Source organism: Grammomys surdaster, unplaced genomic scaffold (assembly GCF_004785775.1).
Source record: "Grammomys surdaster isolate TR1022 unplaced genomic scaffold, NIH_TR_1.0 344, whole genome shotgun sequence".
NCBI classification, from domain to species: Eukaryota; Metazoa; Chordata; class Mammalia; order Rodentia; family Muridae; genus Grammomys; species Grammomys surdaster.
In genome coordinates, this window is record NW_021604763.1 from 1,287,105 (window position 1) to 1,309,690 (window position 22,586).

At 47.7% G+C, this 22,586-nt stretch overlaps 1 protein-coding gene across 1 annotated transcript in view; it reads left to right on the top strand.

Moving 5' to 3' along the window:
* Phf24 (PHD finger protein 24) overlaps window positions 1-13,226 on the top strand; it is an 18,134-nt gene extending 4,908 nt beyond the window's left edge. The window contains exons 2-8 of the mRNA XM_028779139.1: window positions 6,909-7,290; window positions 7,722-7,907; window positions 10,822-10,900; window positions 11,181-11,386; window positions 11,704-11,864; window positions 12,206-12,304; window positions 12,621-13,226. Coding sequence (XP_028634972.1) covers window positions 6,913-7,290; window positions 7,722-7,907; window positions 10,822-10,900; window positions 11,181-11,386; window positions 11,704-11,864; window positions 12,206-12,304; window positions 12,621-12,717 — 1,206 coding nt within the window. The 5' untranslated portion in view covers window positions 6,909-6,912 and the 3' untranslated portion in view covers window positions 12,718-13,226. The remainder of the gene's footprint in view (window positions 1-6,908; window positions 7,291-7,721; window positions 7,908-10,821; window positions 10,901-11,180; window positions 11,387-11,703; window positions 11,865-12,205; window positions 12,305-12,620) is intronic.
* Window positions 13,227-22,586: the final 9,360 nt, after the last annotated feature.

Here is a 22,586-nt window from a genome sequence, read left to right on the forward strand (position 1 = left end):
GAGAGAGAGAGAGAGAGAGAGAGAGAGAGAGAGAGAGAGAGAGAGACACCCTGACTCTACCCCTAAAAAATAATGAATTGAACAAATGTCTCAAAAGACATTCAAAAGATATTTATACAGAAAATAAATACATAAAAGAAGTGTTCACCATGCTTAGTCACCAGGAAAACACAAATCTAAACTACACTGAGTGTCACCTCACCCCCATCATAATGGCTGTCGCCATGAAAACAAACAGCAAATGCCAGCACAGCTATTCAGTTATTAGTCCAGTCTCTATGGAAATAAGCATAGAGGTTCTAAAAAGGAAAAATCTAAAACGAGGCTGCCGTATTATCCGCTCCTGAGTTATGTGCCTGAGGGAATCTAAACTGGCATACACCGGAGATAACTAATCCAGGCATAGTGAAATTTGCCTGTGACCCCAACACCTAGGAAGCTATGGTAGGAGAACCCCCAACATCCTGGTCAACCTGGGTGAGTTCCAGACCAGCCTGAGCTACGCAGAAACTCTGGCTGAAAGCAAAAAAAAAAAAGTAGAGCTATCTGTACACCGTTTTTTGTTGTTGTTTTGAGACAGATCTCACTATTAGACTTGGCTGACCTGGAGCTCCTGTGTAGACCAGGCAGATCTCAAACTTAGCAGAGACTGGCAGGCAGCCTCTGCCTCCTGAGTGCTGGAATTAAATGCCCAGCCACACTCACGTTTATTGTGGTGCTCTTCACGGTAGTTGAGCTAAGGGATGCCCATCCACAGGTGAGCGGGAAATGAAAATGTAGATTTATATACAATGGAGTTTTATCTAGCCATCAGGCAGTGGAAAATATTTACAGGAAGATGAGCAGAACTAGAGACCGTCAAGTCAAGCAAATAAGACAGACTTAAATACTTCACATTTTCTCTGATATGCAGAATATAGATGTTATGACAGTTATGAAAGTAGAAGGGGATTATTTTTATAAAGAGAAGATGACCAGTGGGAGAAGGATGAAAAAGGGCAATTCAGAGTTCAAAGTACATTCTATTACATGTATGAAAAGTCACAATGGAATCCATTCATTTGTACAATTAATAGACACTAGTTTTTTTTTCAATGACTCCAAATCACTGTAGAGAATCATTAGCAGGGTAGTTTTATTTTTAATTTTTTTAAATTTATTTTATGTATATGAGTACACTGTAGCTGTCTTCAGACACACCAGAAAAGGGCATTGTATCTATCCCATTACAGATGGTTGTGAGCCACCATGTGGTTTCTGGGAATTGAACTCAGGACCTCTGGAAGAGCAGTCAGTGCTCTTAACCATCTCTCCAGTCCCCTGGGGTAGTTTTAATAAAACGAGAATTATCAGGAACCATCACATATAGTTTTTAAAAAATCATCCCTAATCTTTGGGTTCAGTTACAAGTTCACAAATAAATACTTTTATATACAGTATTTCCTCATAAAATGTACTTCTTACTCTGCATTGAAATAAAAAATTAAATTAAATTAAAAATTAGGGATGGGTATATGGCGTTTTGTTAGCATGTTTACCTAACATTCCTGAGGTCTTGGGTTCCATCTTCAGCTGATCTGTTTTTTAAATTGAAAGCATCCCACTTAGCGTATAACAGGAAAACAGTGGACCTGGATATATGAATGCCTGTATTGAAAATGGCAGCGATGGGGACTGGAGAGATGGCTCAGTGGTTAAAAACACTGGATACTCTACAGAGGACCTGGGTTGGATTCCTAACATGGCTGACAACTGGTGTAACGCCAGTTCCAGTGGATCTCACGCCCTCTTCTGGCCTCTTTGGGCAGTGCATATGTAGTACACAGGCATACATGTGAATGCATATGTAGTACACAGGCATGCATGTAGACACAACACACATACACATAAAATAAAAATAAATAAATCTCCTTAAAAGGAAACAAAAGTAGCAGGGAAGAGTTGTGTGTTTGTTTGGCGTCCCCTGCTTGGTGCGCGTATCTCCAGTCCTTCCTGCCTAACAGAGCACAGCTATTGTCGGTGAGGCATCTGGGCCGTGCTGGGGTCATAGGCACACTGAGAACCCCACTGAGAACCCTGAGTACTTTCATTAGGTCATTTGAGCTTGTACATGAATGCAAGAACATGAATGCTCAAAATGCCCAAGAATACATGCTCCCAGCAGGGCTTTAGCAGATAGTCCAAAGCAATAAAATATCTCAAACTAAAGTTAGTTGCCAACTAAGGAAAGGGGAGAGGTAGGGAAACTGGAAAATATAGAATAGAAAATGTGAAAACTACCTACATCCTTTCTTTAAAACTTAGATCCTGAGTTTGTTTCGTTTCTATTGCTGTGGTAAGTTACCATGTATAAAACGTATGAAAGAGAGAGTTTAGTTGGGCTTATGATTCCAGAGGGATAAAGTCTGTGATGGAGGAGTGACCAACTGCATGGCGACAGACGGCTAGAGAAGCAGCTGAGAGCCCACATTTTGGTCTACAAGAGGAAGGCAGGGAGGGCTAACTGGGAATGTCCAGTCTTTTGAAACCTCAAAGTCCACCCCACCCCCCCCCCAGTGACACACCTCCTCCGTCAAGGCTTCCCAAACAGTCCCACCGACTGGGAGCCAAGTAGCCAGCCCACGGGTCTGTCATTGGTCTGCAGCATGCCCCGTTCATGAATGGGCTGCATCTTTTGGACCTCTGTCCACAGCAACACACTTTTACCTCAGTGTTTGTCACACTCTTGACTCTTCCCTGGCCTGTGCTGTCCATTTTTTTTTCTTTTTAATGTTAGGAACAAAGCATCTTTAAAAAAACAAAACAAAAACTTCATTTTTGTGATTATTTATTTATTTATATCCCAGATGCTGCCCCTCTCAGTCCCCCTTTCAGAGACCCTTCCCCACCCCCTTTCCTTCTCTTCTGAGAGGGTGTGGCTCCCCCTACCCTGGCACATCAAGTTTCAGGCAGAAATTTGTATTTATTTGTTTGGGAGAATCAACGTGTAAGAGCAGGTGCTTGTGAGGGCAGGGGGTATCCAGTCCCCTAGAGATGAGGTCAGAGGTGTGTACAAACGGCCACACGACAGTGCCGAGACTGAGGCCTGTGCCCCATGCAAGAGCCGTGTGAGTTTTAACGGCTGCAATGTCTCTCCTGTCCTGATTTTTTTTTTCAACTGGAAGGAGGAAAGTATTTTTAATCAGAATTTAGTTTGAGGGCCTGGAGAGATGGCTCAGTAATTAAGAACACTGGCTGCTCCTCCAGAGGAACTGGGCTGAGTTCCCAGCACCTACATAATGGTTCACAGCCATCTGTAACCTCAGCTTTAGGGAATCTGATGCCCTTTTCTGGCTTCTGAGGGCTCCAGGGATGCAGGTGGTACCAGACAGACATGCTCTCAAAACACTCATGAGAATAAAATTATTTTTAAAAATAATTTGTCCACTAAGGCACAAATTCCTAGACCTTTTCAATAAACCTTTGCCACTGTGACCCTGTAAGACAGTTACTGATAGACAGTAAATTCATTAGTTTTTTATATCAGGGTTTTTTATTCTTTTGAGTCGTATCTTAAATTTTATAAACTAACAATTGGAAAAGGCAGGTCTTCTCAGATGACCAATTTAAGAATATGGGTTTCTGTCAGGTATGATGACAGCACTCGGGAGGCAGAGGCAGGAGGATCTCTGTGAATCTGAGGTGTGTGAATAGTGAGCTCCAGGACAACCAAGTGAGACCCCGTCTTTTAAAAATGGGAATATGAGTTTTCTTGGTAACAGTAAGTTGCATGGTAGAGATGTGTATCACTGGGATGCACACAAACATCAGATAGTTCTAGAAAGAATATATGGCCGTCACCAGGCATAGCACGCTGTGAGCCACCGTGTGGTTGCTGGGATTTGAACTCATGACCTCTGGAAGAGCAGTCGGTGCTCTTAACCACTGAACCATCTCACCAGCCTGAAAAGCAAGTTCTTGACAATTACCTGAAAAGATTTGGTTTGGATTTTCTGTGTGTGTGTGTGTGTGTGCATCTGTATTTGAAGGCCACAAAGCCAATTTTGGGTGTCATCTTGGGAGCAATCCACCTTGTTTATTAAGACAGTGTCTCTCATTGGGACTTGTGGACTAGGCTAGATTTGCTGCAGACAGATTCTCTCATTTCCTTATGCTGTGATCACATGCACACCAACACACCTGGCTTTTTCTGGGGAGCTAAGAGTCCAACTCAGGTTCTCATGTTTGCCTAGCAAGCACTTTACAGACTGAGCCACCTCTCCCGGCCTTTAGTTTTGTTTTTCTTGAGACAATGTCTTATTCTGTACCCAGGCTAGCTCTAAACTCACAGCAGTCATCTTGCCTCACCCCTGCCCCCACCCCTGAGTATTAGAATCACAGGCACCAGGCCTGGCTTTGAAAAATGTTTGTTAACATCTCTTACATTCCAGATATCTCACCAGGGTGGAGGTAGGTATTGTTTAGGGTGAAGTAGTCAGAGGGAGTTGGCATTGATCAGATAATCATCCCATTAAACACGTGGTGAGGAAAGTAAGTGCTCTGGAGCGGAGAGCATGGCCCCGGAAGCACTCCAGCCTGGAGTCTGCAGTGATTTCCCCAAAGGAAGGGCATTCGAGCAAGCTGGAAAGAGTAGGCAGGCTGTAATTGGAGTGTTCATGTTTCCCAAAAATAGAGAAACCATGTCAAATAAAGACATAGCAGAGCTAGCAGAGCTCATAACATGGAGACAGGCAGGAAGTCCAAGTGTATGTACCTCATAAGACAACGTAAAGGCGCAGGTCCTATTCTATCCTGAAGGCTGCAGAAAGCCATTGAAATCATCCACGCTGCTGTAGATGTTCCAGAGTGTCCCAGGGATGTCTTTAATTTAACATGCACGAAATCCAATGATCCCTCTCCCTTATTTCCAACTCTCTGGCCATTCTTTTACTTTATTTAATACCGCCCTCTTCTATTCCATCCTTAAGCCAATCAGTTACCAGTTTATCCGTAAAATTCTCTAACTCTATTCCATGGTGACAAATGCACTCAGTGCCATGCCTGCTCTTACTTCAGTTGAAAGCCTCACCATCTTACCTGGGCTAGTGTGTCTTCTAATTGTCTCTATCTTGCCTCTTACCCACTGCCACCTTTTCCCCAAAATAAACTGAAGACGGCTTCTCATGCATTCCCTGAGGTCCACTGTGACCCGGTAGTGTAGTCTCACAATTTTTTTTTAAATCCTTAAAAGTAGCCTGATTGCTCTATAGTCTGTACCATGGAATGTACCCATTTAAAGTGCAGTACTAGATTATTTCTAACATATGTACAGTGATGCAGTCGTCACCACACTTCAACATTAGAATGAACACCTTTGCTGACCCCCAAATAAGGCCAGACCGAGCAGCAGCCACACCCACCCACAACCTTTCTGCAGACTTAGGGAAGCACTAATCTATTTTATTTCCCTAGATTTACTGGACATTTCACACAAATGGAGTCACAGAACCTGTGTTCTCACATGAATATCTCCTTTGAAGCTCATCCGTGTTCAGTGTATGCCAATACTTCATTTCTGTGAGAGAAGGCTATCCCAGTGCATGGATAGGTGGCCTGGAGTTCTGCTTGCTTCTTTGGAGTCTGATGTTTAAAGGCTTGAGTGGTGTGATGCTGTCCCATCTCCATTTCCTACGACGAGTGACATGAACGCGTACTGTTCTATAATCCTTGATTGGAGTGTGCCAAGGGCAAGGTTAAAACGGACTGTGCTCTGCTTACTGTGAGCACGCATTCCGCAGCCGACTCCCACTGAGCTCTCAGAGTAGAAAGGAAAAGACCGGCTCTGCACTGTGCAGTGTCACGTCCTCGCTTTCCCACGCTGGTCCTGCAGAGGAGGACTCCTTTTAACTTGTGAAAAGTTACAGACCTTGGACAGTGTAAAGGCAGAGATGGAGATGTGAGCGTAACATGAATAACCTCTTAGGGGAGCAAAGCACCTACCAGAGAACGTGGATAGACAGGCTTACCGTCTGTGAGAGACTCACAGAGGGGTGTTTGTGACCTTGGCCACATACACGGAGGTGACAGCTTCATGAGTGCCTGATTCAGAAGTCTTCCAAAAATAGAAATCCATTCACTCTGGCTGGAAAATTAGCCAGCACCTCAATGAGGACAGACCCTGGGTGGACTGTGCACAGTACTTCCTGGAGGTGTTTTCTTTCAATCAGAAAACCTGCAATGTGTTGAGCCTCCATTTAGGGGAGAGTTAAAACTTAGCATCTGGAGTCCCAACCACCTCAACGTAGCAGAGAACTGATGCCCTGGGCTAAATCAGCTCTCAAATAACAAGGAAGGCAGATACCACCACACATATGTATAGTACTATCTACTTAATTAAACACTATTTAACCTTTTCTTTCTTGTATATAGTGTGTGTGTGCTCTGTGTGTCTCTGTGTGTGTGCATGTATGTCTGTATCAGCCTGTATGTCTGTGTGTGCATGTGTCTGTGTGTGTGCCTGTGTGTGTGCACATGTGTCTGTGCCTTTGTACTTTCGTCTGTGTGTGCCTGTATATGTGCATGTGTGTCTGTGTGTGTGCATGTGCGTCTTTCTATGTGTGCATGCACACACAAATGTTTTGCTGAGGTCAAACCCAGGGCTTTGTGCATTCAGCACACGCTTTCTACTGTAGTGCCGTATCAACCGTCCAAGTTTGTTTCCTTATGTTATCCTCATGACAGGCCTATGCAGTGTGCTGAACAGATAACCCTCATCCTATAAGAGGGAAAACCAAAACTAGCTAGCCAGTCAGAAGCAGAACCAGAGTCTTCTGACGTCTTAGCGTGTGCTCTTCCCAGTATGCCTTGCTACTAGGAGCCATGATGACACTATATAATAGTACCTGCCTTTTCCATGATTTTGTCCACAGAGCCATGGGGGTGTTGATGTCGAAGCGGCAGACAGTGGAGCAGGTGCAGAAGGTGAGCCTGGCTGTGTCAGCCTTCAAGGATGGGCTACGGGACAGACCTTCCATCAGACGTGGGGGTGAGCCGCCAGGGTCCCGCCGCGGCACTGTGGAGGGCTCTGTTCAGGAAGTACAGGAGGAGAAGGAAGCAGAGGCAAGTGCCCCCGTGGTCCAGGAAGAGAGCAGTATCAACCGTGCAGCCTGGGAGCGGCTCCGAGATGGGCGTGGAGTTGAGCCTGAGGAGTTTGACAGGACCAGTCGATTCACACCCCCTGCCTTCATCCGCCCCACCCGGAAGCTGGATGATGACAAACCTCCAGATATCGGCTTGGAACCCCGGGAGCCTGTGAGTGTTCTATTAAGGCAAGATTTCCCTGTCTTAGCCTTTATAAGGATGAAAAACCAGGACAAGGAAAGCTAGGTGTGGTCGAAGTGAGACTCAGCACAGAGGGTACTAAGCCTTCCTTGGAGGGGACATTTAGGAAATGGAGAAGGGGAAACTGGGGTAAGATACAGTGGCTGGGAGTTTCTACAGGTATGTGGTATCAAGAGAGGTAGGGGTGTTAAATGTCATATAATGCTTGGGACAATCACTCACACAGATTATTCTTTATAAAACGCTAATAGAATCCCTGTTGAGAAACAGTAACAGCCCTAAGCAGCTACCTGGTGCTTGTCCACCAGAAAGAATGCTTACAGCTCACTGTGGCCCTAGAGAGACCCATCCCATGTGGAATCTTGCTATCTGTACTTTCAAACCCTTCTCATTCCTGCAAGGTTGTCAACGATGAGATGTGTGATATCTGTGAAGTCTGGACCGCTGAGAGCCTCTTCCCATGTAGAGTCTGCACCAGGGTTTTCCACGATGGTTGCCTGCGCCGCATGGGCTACCTCCAAGGGGACAGTGCAGTGGAGGTGACCGAGATGGCCCATACAGAGACAGGCTGGAGCTGCTACTACTGTGTGAGTCTGGGCTGCAGGGCAGTGGGAAAACTTGGCATTCTTCCCAGAGGCCTAGTCTTAAAAATGACTGTTTCTAAGCAGCGACCTAAGGGGGTTTTCTAATAGTACATACAAGGGTCCTGGAGCTAGAAAATCAGGTCTTTGTTGTGAGGTGCACTATATGGCACTTAAAAAAACATGCCCAGTAGCTCACAAGCCTAAATGTAACACACCAGACCTTGCCAAGTGTGCTCCAAAGGGAGCAAACCACGCTCAGTTAAGAATCATAAAAAGAATAGGCCTAACCAATCAGGCGTAATTCTGCATAGGGCACTGCTTTCTCTAAAAGTCTATGGCTGTCATTCCTTGTACTCATCTGAGAAACCAACCTGGCACCCTGAAAAGCTTGCCTCCAGCAGAGGGAGATTCTGTCACAGGAAAACACTTAGTCCTGTGGTCCTCATGTGACCTGCCTGCGGCCTGTTAGAAGCCTTTGTTCTTCATCTCTGAAGTGATCATTATGTGAATTGAAGAGCAACACTGCATTGATTCAGAACTCTGCAAAAGTTCTGAATAAATATATATATATATGCCTTCCAACTGCTAATGGCAGAAAGGATCTAAGGCTTCTGCTGAAAGCCAGACACACAGCCATTTATCATCAGCCTGAGTGGAATCCCAGTCTTTCCTGCCTGCTGTACGAATATCTTCCCTGCTCTCTGGTTCTGTGTAAGGACCAGCTGGCAACTGTCTTCTTCTGCTGTCTGCAAAAAGTAGATATGTGCTACTTTCTGACTCTCCATCTATGGCTAATCCACAAAATGAAGCCTACAAATTACTTCAGCTACTGAAATGCCGTCCCTGTAGAATATACCACACCAGACTCTGCTCTACAGTCTTCCCCTCCTCCTCTGCCCAAACTGTACACACACACACACACACACACACGCTACCACCTGACTTACAGCAACCCTGCTTGCCAGTGTGCTGCCAGCATGAGCCTGGGTCAATCCTGTCCCTTTGCTGTCTCCCGGGAACACTCTGCTTCCTTCTCAGCTCTGCTCGGGTCCAGCTGCCTCCACCATCTCCACGGGCCTTTTGCACACCTTTCCTCCAAGTTCACCCCTTTCTTTCTCCTCCATTCACAGTCATATATCTCAAGAGCATTCCACTGTCTCCTGACCTCACCTCCAATGTGACCTCCACTTTCAGTACTTTGTTGAGTTGGCTTGTATTGAGGTCATCAAAGGTCTTCTGACTACTTCTCAGGCATCTTCTTGGTCAGCTCTTTTGAATAAAATATTTAACATTTCCTTATTTCCTCCTCTTTCTCCTGGCAGTTATGTATTTTCTAGAATTTATACAATATATCCAAACTAGAGAAAATGTTTCCAAATAATAAAACCCCCTATACATGTCTGACCGCTGCTAGCAACACTGCTACATCATGCCATTGTCTTGGCTTGGTACCCAGTACTCCCAGCCTCTTCCAGCCTTCTCTGACCATTCTTTCTCTGCACCTGTAGTTTGTTTCAGTTCTAAATGCAGTATTCCTCAAGATTTCATTGTCTTTCTCATTGTATTCACTGCCTCTGCATGACTTTGTCCTATAACCCACTATCTAAATATTAACGATGCCCATATCTGTGCCCAGACTTAAATTTCCTGTCTCAGAGGCTTATTTATCTTGATGTCTCACCAGTACTTCATGCTCAGAATGTCCCCCCAAATTAATTGATTCTTCTGCCTAAACCTGCTCTTTCTCCATTCCTTGTTTCTGCGAACAGTAATATCATTCACCAGTTTCCCAGTCCCTGCTCTTCCGGTACCCTCACCCCTCACCATCTGCAAATCAGCAGGTTCAGATGACCTCTGACATCTCTCGCTTCTTCCCCTTCCCTGTTCCCTGGATTCAGCCACTCATTCTTTTCTTACCTGTGCCACTGTATCAGCTACCTGGCTGCTCTCCACACTGCCAGATTTTGTCTTCTAATCCATTTTCCACAGAAGTCAGATGTCTGACCATGGCAGCTGGCCCTCTGTGTCTCCTCATAACAAAGGAATAACGTGTCCTTAGAATAAAGGCCTGAGTCACGGGGCTCCATCAAGAGCATCCGAGGAGCTTCACAATTCATTTCTAGTTCTCCTGACTCCCTTCACACACACACATAGCAGCCACTCGGAGTACCACATATCCCAGTGCTGTGCACACGCTATGTGCCCAGTACTCGCCAGGTGCTCAATGGGTGTTCACTGACAGAATCATCAGGTTGCTTATGAAACTCATGAGATGTCTAAGTCTGCTCTTGGCTGCTATTTTAGGAGAACAGTTAACTAATCGTTATGAAGAACCTTCCATAGTAATGCTAACAAAGAAAGACCTCAGTGCTTTTTTCGTAACTAAACTTCTATGACGCCATAGAAATTCGTTTTGTTTAGGGACATTTCAAAACCATCCTCGAGCCATTTAAAGTTGCACAACCCACTAGAAGCAGGGCTATTTGTTTTTTATAACTATAATGTGCTTTAAGCCTGGCCACAAAGCCAGTGTACATAAAATAAATACACACTGAGCGTCTGACAGATGGAGCTGGGACCTGCACCAGACCCAGCTCTCCTTACACCCACAGCAGCTTTGGGAGATGCTTCTGTGGCATTCCCAGGTCAGCTCACAGGCTAACTTGGAAGCAGGTGTTGAATAAAGAGACTGGGCCCAAGCCAGGCTATCTGGAATCTAGCGGGGATTTGTCCCAGAGTCACACAGCTCCCAGCAGATCTTCTCTCTTTCTGGCATCGCAGTCTCCTTGACAGAGGCTGGATGGTTCGGATCGGGGGTTTTACCTCCTCTCTGGTGGAGATGCTGTTTCCATCCATGTGAGTTTTTCATTTGTTACTGGCCTGTGTGGCCACTAACTCTGCTTTTACTTTCTTCCAGGACAACCTTAACTTGCTGCTTACTGAGGAGGAGATGTACAGCCTTACAGAGACCTTTCAGCGCTGTAAAGTCATCCCTGGTAAGCCAGCTGGCACTGCTGAGCTAACCAGGCACATTCCTTTTGATCGCTCCTGGGGTGGACGGTGGGATTTGGGAAGTAAGGGTGAACAAGTCCTTGCTCCAGAGCTATGGGCCGGCAGAGGCACCCACTCCCACCACAGCACCCCCGAGCTCCTCTGGCTGTGGGAGCATAACTTGACAAGAACTGGGGCTGCGGGGGCTCTGAGGGTACCTTGGAGGGAGTGAAGGTGTCCAAGGCTGAGGAAGGTGGCCGTGGACAGCAAGGGTGCCTCCCACAGATTGCTCCCTGACACTGGAGGACTTCGTGCGCTACCGCCACCAAGCAGCAAAGCGAGGAGACAGCAACAGGGCCCTGACTGATGAGCAAGAGGAGCAGGCAGCCCGCCAGTTTGCAGCCTTGGACCCTGAGCATCGGGGTCACGTAGAGTGGTCCGACTTCTTGTCCCACGAGTCCCTCCTGCTGCTGCAGCAGCTGCGTCCCCAGGTGAGGGTGGCAGTAGTGAATGTCCATGGGTGACAGAGGCCTAAGATGCATGCTTGGCATGTCAGGGAACTGTCTAAGCAAGAGCATGTATCAGGAAAGGGTTCCAGGTCCATCTAGTGACAGATGACCAGTGACCAGGGCTGAGGAAACTGCTTAAGAAGACTGGCTTGTTCCGGACCCCTCTAAAAATGTCAGGCTATCAAAAAGGCCCTGGGAACTTCTAAGGAGGGCAGCAAAGGTTTGTAATGGAAGTGCAATTCTCAGTAGTTTTCAAGGTATTTTTACCTTAACACCTTAACTTATCTCTTCTTCTCCAGAACTCTCTGTTGAGGCTTCTTACTGTCAAGGAGAGGGAACGAGCCAGAGCCACCTTCCTGGCACGAGGCAGAGGGAGCACCATCAGCGAGGCAGAGTGCCACCATGCCCGGCACTCTTGGTTCTGCAAACGCCTTGTAGAGGCTCCTTCTTGCAGTGTCAGGTCTGCTCCTCACCAGCCCTGCCCTGCCTAGCCCCTCTTTCTTAGCCCCTCTTTCTTAGCCCTCCCTCTTCCTCAGCCCTCCCTCTTCCTCCTTCTACCTGGAGGTACATGGTGTAACATGTGTGTCTTTTCCATCCTATTGGCAGAAGATCTGCCTGTGAACTAGGTAGAGGGCAGCATCCTACTGACAGTATGTGGGACTGCCTCTGTCCTAAATTCTCTGCTGCCCCATCTCAGAAAGACTGGACAAGCATGGCTAGGTCCATGGGTTCACCAGAGTTTGGGAGGAGTCAGGGCCTGCTGCTGTCCCACTGCTAATCTCACGCTCTTGTGCCTGGCAGCATCAGCCATGTGGGTCCTATAGCAGACAGCAGCAGCCCAGCTGCCAGCAGTAGCAAGAGTCCGGAGAAGGCCCTGCTGCCCACAGAGCAGGAGTCCAGGTGAGTTGAACCTCTTCTTTGCTGTCTATAGCCCCACTGGCATAACGCCCATGTAAATAAAGGAAGGCATTACCACTTCTACCCCAGAGTAGCAAATGTTCATCCTAGAAACCAGGCTCCAAAAGAACACATTTGACCCCAGGTCTCTAGTTAGTTGATCTGCTAACTTTGTAGCAGAGCCAGCCCTAACCATAGTAGTCAAGGGGCAAGCTCCCCTGAGTTTTGTCCAGTCCAAGGCAAACTGCCACTGGGATTGGGCCTTCTGGGCCTTCAGGATCTGTACCTAGCCTTGCAAACCTGTTCTCTCCCTCTGCAGATATGTGGATTGGCCCACCTTCCTAAGAGAGAATGTCGTCTACATCTTGGCTGCTCGTCCTAACAGTGGAGCGATCCACCTGAAGCCCCCAGGATAGGTGGGAGAGAGAAACTCAGTTCCAGGACGGTGGCAACCTCTCTTTCCTTTCTTTTTCCTTTACCAACCTCTGGCACTGAGACTCATGGGAATGGGACACTGCCAACATCTTAAGTTGTCATTAAGCTTTATGGCACTGAAGCCACCGTTCCCCTCACAACAGAGACGGCAGTATGTGTATTGCCACACTGAGAAGCCCTGAGAGCTGTGGCATTAGCTGCTATGGACCACCTCCTGCCCTCACATCATAGAACTACCTGCCACCTCATGCATACAAATGTGCACATGCACATACAGCCACACACATGCCTAGATATCCATGCCTTCAAACTCCTGGTTCTTTCTTCAGTGAAAAAGGACCAAAATCCCTTTGTTGAACCCCCCTGCTTTAGATAAGAGGGTCTCTTCTCACTCTTTTTATTGGCCAGTTCTGATTCCCAGGAGAAAGAAAAAGAGATTAAATTCACTTTCCCTCCAGGAGATGCTGAGCGGCCCCCTGCCCACATGGAACCCCCCTTCAGTGATGACCACTGTTATTCGTAAGTGTCTGTATGTCCCTCAGGTGTGCCATGCTGGGAGAACAGTTCAAAGCCATCCTGAAGTTTGTGTTTAAATTCTGATTCCTTGTGATAGAGAAGGAAACTAGCTTGTGGATTTCTACCTGGAGAAAGTGGAGACAGTCTCTCCAGAGACCCAGAATTCTAGGAACTTTTCAAGCAGGTTACCCAACTTCACAAGTCCTTAGCAGAACAGGAAAACCAAGATGAGACTCCTGGTCCCTATTCTTCAAATGGTCCAAAGCTCTAGGGACCCAAGAGGAACAGATACACTGGCAGGAATCTCTGTGTGTGCGATGTTTTAACCTGAGTGGAGGCCTCAGAGGCTGATGAGGATGCAAAAAAGAGAACCCAGGCTTTTCCTGCTTTCCAGTCCAACTCAACCACAGACAGAGAAATGTGGCATGGTATGGCGGGAAGCCAGCCTCTTACATAGCCTAGAGGAGCTCTGCAGAATACCTAAGCAGCTGTGCTTTTTAAGAAGAGACAACAAAGGCCTGAGAAGATTTGTATCTCAACTGTCAAGAAGTTCTAGTCATCGTCAGAAGGGGGACAGTGTGTTCTTCTCCCTTGCCCCAGTTGCTGTTTCTCCCTGCTGCTCACTCCAGGTCTTCCCCTCTGTGCTAGGAGATGGAGCTAGCCTGAGAGGACCTTGTGGACAAGTGGAGAACACTATGGGTGTAGCAAGCTTGACCTAGTTCTGAAGCTCTCAAGTCAGTACATGGGTGTGGGTCAGCCCTAAGACCTGGGGATCCAGGTTCTGATTTCTATTTTCAACCAGACGACTTAGGTATGGCCAGTTCTGACAGCTAGTTCTTCAAGAGAGAATCGAGCCAAGCCCTGCAGAAGCCTGCATTGTCTTCACTGCTGGAAGCACTTGTACTAAAGTGGATGGTTTTAGAAAAAGGAGCGCGCTGCTCAGTGTTGAAAGGCTCAGATGCCATGGGCATCACCAGCCAAGCCTTGCTGAGAGCCCTGCATGCTCTCTTTCTGTAGGACCTGTCTGACCTAGAAGCAGGGAGGTGTACTGCTGGAGATGGATTATTTAGGACCAAAATGAAGCAGACAGGAGATATGTGTGGGTTCATTTTGAAACACACAGCTTTTAAAAATTATTACTTAAAGCTGGGCATGGTGGTAGATACCCTTAATCCCAGCACTTGAGGGACAGAAGCAGGTGGATCTCTATGAGTTGAAGGCCAGACTAGTCTAAATACAAGTTCTAGGCCAGCCAGGATTATACAAGTGAGACTTGGTCTCAAAACAACAATGAAAACAACTCGGCCATGTTCCCAGGACTGATCAGTAAGATGGCCCGCTATTGATCGAGTCAAAAACAAAGCACAAACCTGCTGGGCTCAAGGACTGCACCTGTAGCAGCCAACCCTGGGGTTTTCCATTGAGAAGATTAAAGCATGTTAAATTCAGAGGCTCTTGCTCACTCTTCCGATGGGTCATCTCTCTCTCTCTCTCTCTCTCTCTCTCTCTCTCCCTCTCTCTCTCTCTCTCTCCCTCTCTCCCTCCCTCCCTCCCTCCCTCCCTCTCTCTCTCTCTCTCTCTCTCTCTCTCTCTCTCTCTGGCTGTGGGCTGCTGAACCGCACTTTGAACAGAGATAATCCATCTCTGGGCTTTGGGAATTGGACAGTGTTTCTCTGCCACTCCCCAGCTGTGGATACTGGGAGTCTATCTTTTGTTCTATGGTCCTTTACAGACCAAGACAATGCTTACCACTTTGGAGCAGCTGTTTTTTGCTCCTGTACAGTTGAATGGCAGAAGACCACAGGCTGAATCAGACTGACTGGGTCCAGAGGCTTGCAGAGCCAGCCCCGCAGCTCATCCTCAGCAGGACCAGTCCTATTTGGGATCACCTCTCTATCCAGGACGGCACAGGACAGCTGACCTCTTCTCCACAAGCACCTAGTGTTCCAAAGGGAGGGCCCATTGCTCCCTAGTCTGTTGTTACAGAAGTCCGCCCCAACCCAATGTTTATAATCTCTTTAATGTGGCCTCCCCGAATCCCCCTGCAGTGTTTATAGAGGTACACTTTCATCAACCTAGTAAGACTCATTCCCTTTCCAGGCCTTTCTGTCACTGTGACTGTCTGAAATTCTGCCAAGTGCAAAGATTAATGTCTGGCTCTGATGAGGGTATGAGAAATGTTTCAGTCTTTCCCATCTTGGCTGCCGAGAGTTAAGATCATTGCTTTTCCCAACACCGTCCATCCTGAACTCCAACCGAGGAAGGCTTGGGTTACATGTATGCTTCTCTGAAGACCACCTTCCCCAAGCCTGGTTTTCATCAAGAAGTTCTCTTCCCTATATTCAATTTAAATAAGGAAACATTAGGATGGCACGGCAAAGCTGTGGGGACAGACTTGCTGAGGGTGGCTTAGTGCTACATCATCTCTCCAGGTCTGTCCCTTGGCCTTCTTCCCTGAGGCCACCCTTCCCCAGCAAAACGTTTGAGCAATGGCCCCTATGGTATCCCAGGGATGAAGCAGTTTCCTCATTCCTAGGTACTGATTCAACTCAAGTGCTCTTCCTTTGAGAAAAGCTGCAGCAGAAGCCATGAATACATTGCCTCTTTCTACCCCTAGCCCAAGCAATGGGCTGACAGGGTAAACACTTGCCTTTCTGGCCCTAGTGCTTCCTACAGGAGGTCACCTGGACCTTGTTTAAGTGGCCGAGTCTTGGAGTTCCCCCATTCCTATCACCAAAACAGAAAGCACAGAATTCAGCTGCCTGGGAAGAGGGCACTCCACTGGGAAGTGAGTGCCAGGGTTGTCCCATGCCTTAGCCCAAAGCACAATAGTCATTGCAGGCATCACAGCTTCCCAGAGTGCATCACGAAGCCAGGCGAGGAGAATGGCTCAGCAGAAGCTGTCTGGTAGGGGCCCATCCAGCCACAACTACAGAAGAGCCAAAAGTAAGCAGCCTTGAGGCATGAAACTTGAACTGGCAGCGGACTCTGCTATCCCATGTCTCCTTCCAGCCAACAGAGTGAAGGCACATACACAGTTGTGCACTGCATATGTATACAGGGAGACACGAGTATAGAGTCATTCCTGGCCCCGAGCATGGAAATAGGGGCAGGTCTTGTCTGAACCGATGATTAAGAGACCCATTTCCATTCTGGAAATCCATTCTGAGAACTGTATCACTAGGCAGCATCTTCATAGTGCAAGCATCAGAGAGTGCTCTTACACAAACCAAACAGCCACCACATTAGTAGGCAGTATGACTTATGGGACCACCATTGCACATGCCCTCTGCCGTTGGTTGAAATGTCACTGTGTGGCATGTGACTATTCTGTACTTGGCACTAAAAGGCCAAACAACCTTGATGCCAAAATTCCAGAACATCCTGGCAGCACCTGCAACCATGGCCCCTTTCTAACTTGCCATTTACAGTGGAGCCAAATCACTACGTTCTCCTTGCCATCTGGGTTTCGTTAGCTCACTATATCTCTCTCGTTCTGGCTGCAGACCAGACAGAGGAGCTCTTGAGTGGGCGTGATCAGTGTATGGCCTGGTCCCACAGCTCAGCCCTGGAATATGGTGGAGCCAAGCACTCCTCCTGCTGTTGCTTGCCTATTGCCACTATGTTTGGCAACCTTGTAAAGAAAAGGATAGGCTACAGAATTCCCACTAGACCAACAATAAAGAAAAGTTACTTCCCTCTGGAATGCATGCCCCAGGGGCCCAGAGCCTGGAGACACGGGTTACATCTTATCTAGACAAATAATTAAGAAGCCCATTCCATTCTAGTTGGAATAGAAAGGGTTGTCCTTCCTATATCCATAATCAGCAAAGGCCTTCAAGTTTAGCCTCCAAACATTAAGGGATATCCATGGTTTATTTCCAACCAAACACACTGGGAGGAAGGCTCTGAGAGCCCTTCAGTAACTGAGGATCCATGGCCCTCTGGCTCCTTGTCCCTACCTTTTCTGCTGAAGGTAACTTGACAGTGATCAGAGGGGACCAACCCCAAGCCCTGTCTTCCTGTCTACAGCTGCATGATCTGCCCTGTGACTCAGCCTCCACAGTACTCCAAGCAGGAGCCCCCAGAGGCTGGGCACTGCGGAAACCATAATAAACAGATTGCAATGTTGTTTCTGCTGCTTGCTTCCTATTGTTTTGGGGATCCTCCCATTTCTCAGACATGTCCCTTCAATGACCAGTTCTGGCCTGAGTATAAAACAGGACATTGTAGCCTTCAGTCCATCTTCAGTGGCCATGATCTTAGCAATGTGTGTGTGTATGCATGTGGTGCCTGTCAAAGCACTCCAAGGGACCTGTTACAGTGTAGTCTAGCACCTCTCCTCCCAGCTCTCAAAGCAGACAGGGAACCAGGATTGTAGCCACATTGCTGACGCTTTCACCATCAAAACAACTTTCACATCTCAGCTTCCACACCTCTTCTCATAGGGTGGGGAGTGTCCACCAGGCTCAGGAAGTCTGATGACATCACATGAGTTCCTTAAGTCCAGACTCAGGAAGCTGAGCATCCGGGTAGCAAAAGGCATAAAAATTAGATCCTGGGCTGGTAAGACGGCTTCAGGGAGCAAAGGCACTTGCTGTCAATCCCCATGGTAGATGAGGAGAACCAACTCCCATAGTTGTCCTCTGATCTCCATGTGTGTCGTAGCATGCATACATACACAAAATAAATATGAAATTAAAAAATTAAAACCCTGTATCTCTTGAACAACAAAGATTCTATCCAGCAATCCTAGCTGGAGATTTCCTCCCTCCCAGAACCATTTCTCTCACCAGCTGCCTCTTGCTCCCAGGGCTTGCTGGAAGTTCACCTCCATACAGGCTTCCAGCCGTCCTGCTCCGGCTCAGGATACTCCCTCTGTCTTTTGAGAAAGTCGTCCCCCAAAGAGAAACAGTACTACTCAGTTCTCCAAACATCAGGTTAGACCCAGTGTTTTCCCTGACTCCATGTTTCCCCGGGGTTCTCTGGATCCAGCCTTGGCACACCTATTTCCTCATCTGTAAAGATCTAGAGCACAGCCTCTGTCATGTCTGCCTTTTAAGCTGATAGAAAAATAAAAGCAAAAACAGAATGAGCTTGATAAGAGGAAAGTGCTTTAGACATGCAAGGTATAGAGTGAACAGCCAGGATCCCTGCTCCCCGGGGAGCTGTGCTCCATCACCCACCCTTGTGCAGTCCCAGGCATAGCTGGAGGTGCTGCCAGTGGCCTCTGTCCACAGTGCTGAAGTCACAGCCAGATAGAGACCTGCTGTCCTCTGTTCCCACTTTAAGTAAACATCAAATGTAGAGGTTTCCAAGCTCAAAGACTGCCCTCAAATTCAAAAGGTATCATCAAAATGTTTTTATTTAACTTATTTCAAGTTTTTTTTCCAAAACCGTAATAGACCAGAGATGAATCATCACCTCAGGGTAAAAAAGCTTGTGGTTTTTAACTTGGTATGAGTGATTTAAATGAGTTAGCTATCAAAAAAGAAAAAATTTAAAAAACTAGTGCAACCTAAAGCTACATGGAAAGAGGTCTCATCAGGGAAGGGAGGCAAGCCATCTTGTTCATTCCTACCCCAACCTTCCTGGAACAGGCTCATCAGAGTCAGGTAGCACAGACTGAAAGCCTTGAGTGGCTGGAATCAAACAAAGCAGATGAAGAACCCATAAAGGCATGGGTCCTGGAGGGGGTGGACATGGCAGGTGCAGCTGGCTCACATTTGGCAATAGGATCTATAGAGCTGAAGGGGTCTCTAAAAGCAGAGCTCAGGCCGGGCAGTGGTGGCGTATGCCTTTAATCCCAGCACTTGGGAGGCAGAAGCAGGTGGATTTCTGGTTCGAGGCCAGCCTAGTCTACAGAGTGAGTTCTAGGACAGCCAGGGCTACACAGAGAAACCCTGTCTTGAAAAAAAAAAAGCAGAGCTCGGGTGAGGGGTGAGCACTGTGAGAATACAAAGTTCTTCTCAATAGAACCAAGGACAACTGAGTACCAGGGAGGGCAGTGATGCCACCAAAACATTTGACGAAGTGCTGAGACTCAGGGCGAGATACCTTACCAGGTCCTCTGACACCTGAGGTGCCAGTCAATATTGAGCACCTTCTTGTATCCTCCCAGCTGATCTGGAGATATATCTGTAAGCTCAAGCAGGCACATGATTTTAAAGTTTAGATCTCAAAAAGCCAAAACTTCTTTAGTTCACTAATAGGCTCTTGGAAGCTTTCCTTGAGAATCTGATGCTACACGCCCTCTGCTGGCCAGCTCTAAAATTGACATCTCCATTCTAAAGCAGAAAAATAACTCTTTTGGACCCCAAAGGTACTTACCACTGATCACTGTAAGCTTAGAAGCTCATGGAGATGCCAAAAAGTAGCAAGAAGTTAGATCGCTGTCCAATGCTCAGTCACTGAAAAGGATAGGAAGTGACGGTGGCAATGAGCTTAAGTGTCTAGCATTAAAATTAGGGCTCAACTATGTCTAGGACATAAGCTGAGGTTGAGGCTGGATTCAAGGTATTCCTTTGGCCAAGATTATAACTAGAGTCAGTATCTCAAGCAGATGCCAAAGGTGGGTTCCAGTGTGGGACCAACCCTATGTCCCTGTGTCAACAGGAAGCATGTATCAAATGAGATGCTGAGAGTCTGACCACAAGGAGCCAGTCTGCATTTGAATCAGCATCCCTATGCCCAGGTGAAACATCGGGAGATGAGTACCCAGTCACTGGAGAACCCCATGAATGCCACCCAGGAGACCAGCAGGAGAGATGAGAGACAGAATAAGGCAGCCTCGGGTTTCTTGGGAGCTGCTGGCTTTAAAAGTGGTAATAGGCAGACTGAGGACCCTCCTTTCTCCTCAGAAGGTGTCACAGTCCCAGCTTCATGTTAAAGCCTCCTCACACAGCATACTGCCACATACAAATCATGGGTTCAGTTTGGGAAAAGGGGCAGCCCAAAAGCCAATGCTGTTGCTGTGTAGAGATGGCAGCTGTGGGGGTAGTCTTCCTTGCCTCCAGGATTCTGTTTCTACTAGCAACAGGGCCTGGCATCCTCCCACACCCAGATCTTAGCAACCATGAGAGCCCCTAGCAACTGCTGCCATGGTGATAAGACAGGGAACTAGGAACAGGCCGAGGGGGGAAGCACTTCCTCTGGAGGATTTGGGATGTGTGCAGGATAGGGGCTCCCCCTCCCATACACAGTCTGTGAGGGAACATGTGCTCCTGCTTAAACACCTCCTCACTGGCACCCACCCCCACCCCCTGCCCACAGGTTCCGGTTCCCTCAGGGTGAGGAAATGAGGGACACCTAGGGTTATGACGTCTCCATGAGGAGGGAGGACAAGCGGGGGTGTCTGGAGCCAACACGATCACAGATGCTTACATACACTGGCAGAAATGGTGTCAATAGCCACATACTTCCCTCACTCTTCATCATGGAGTCACATGCCTACACAACCATTTATCTAATCATACATATGTGCTGACACAAAGTCACCTATAGCAAGTGCAGAGTCAGGCATACTAACTCGTATACAGATACACGCTTGCAAATGGACTTGTGATTATAACAATCCCAATCAGATACACACATTCCTAGTTGCACTCACACAGCCAGATAGCCCTGAATACACAGTAAGAGTCAATGTCATTTACATTAATCGAATACCATGCTCAGAACTAAGACTATTACATGTGTCACCTTAATTAACCCCCAGAAAAGCCCTGTGAGCTTCTAATGTTGCTTGGCCCATTTGCCCAGAACAAACGAGGTGTGAATTGGCCAGTGCCCTCAACAGGTCAGCAGGCTGACTGGCTCAAGCTTTCCTGTTCTTACAGTCTATGCCTCCCTGTGTTCTCTGGCTCAGATGTCCTAGAAAGTAGGACAAAAGGCAACAACAGTGATCCAGGCAGACAATGGAGTTTGGGTCACCACTCTCGAGGACACAAACCTCCAGTCCCTGGCAGTTTAGCGTCAGCCTGGCCAGGTAAAGGCTCGTGGCTAAACCCTCCCTTTGTGCTGGCATGGGCAAGGCCAGGAGGATTAAGAGACAGGTCTAGAATTAGGAAGAATCACAGCTGGGGAGCCTCACATCAGAAGGAAGGACAGTGGTAGCCCCCAAATCCTTGGGGCCAGTACCATTCCTGGACTGCCTCTTCCCAGGATACCGTGTCCAGGCCAGGCCGCTCCCTCACTGTGGCCCCATCCCTTCCTTCTCCCTCTGCCTCCTCTGGTTTCTCTGTTGGGTCATTCTATCACTCCCTCAGTCTTCTCCCGGCCCATCTCCCTCCCTCTCACCCGCCCAATTCTTCTTTGCCTCCCACCCCATCTTATGGCCCCCTAACCAGTTCGTATCCCATCTTCTTCAACCAGACACCTGTGAGCCCCCATCCTGATGGCTCATACCCCCTCGGCACCCTAGTTCCTTTTCCTACTTTAAACTCAAATTCCTTTACACTTGGAAGTCCATGTGGAACAATGAGAAGAGAAGGGTTGTTAAGAATATGTAGAACTTGCCCCCCCCCATCCCCAGACCCCTCTCCTGCTCTATTCTGGGGCCTAGGTATTCCAAGCCTCCGTTTACAGTTCCAACTGCTTTGCATGGCCTCGTAGATACCTAAATCTGTCTCTGAGAACTGGCAAAGAAAAAGGTGAGAGAATTTTCTCAGGCCTTTGTCACCAATTCTCCCAAGTACCCCCTCCCCCTCTTCACCCCCAGATTACCCCCCTCCCACCCCCGCTCCCTCCAGCACAGATGGGCCTGGGAGACAGTAACGTGGGCGCCAAGCTCGGTGTCTGCTGGAGCGGCGGCTTCCGCTGGCGACCGCCCCCGCAGCCCCGCCTGCTCTGAGTATCGGGGACACTGGGGCGAGATTTAATGATTTACTAGGGGCTGGGGGCCAGAGATGACAGTGTATGAGGGTGTTAGGAAAGAGGATCATAAAAAGCTGAGGTAAAAGACTAAAGGGGGAACTATGAGCTATGATATTGCAGATCAAGGAAGCAGGGAGATGAATTAAGAATAAAGACAAAAGAGGGGGGAAGTAAGAAAGATACAGAACAGCACAGAAATTTGGAGTGAAGGAAGACCAGATATCACAGGGGGTAAGAAAAGGGACGGGAAGGTGGGGTGGGCAGCGAGGAGTAGATGGAAAGTTAGTTTATATGGAGTCTGAACTGGACACTGGGGACTCCAAGTGGCTGAGAAGCCACTGCTCCTGAGCAAGCTGGTGTGAAAGGACTGAAGATGGAGGAGATCTGGACAGAAACTCATGAAGGTGTTACCAGTTACTAGTGCAGAGGGACAAGGGCACTTAGAATCTCAGGTCTATCC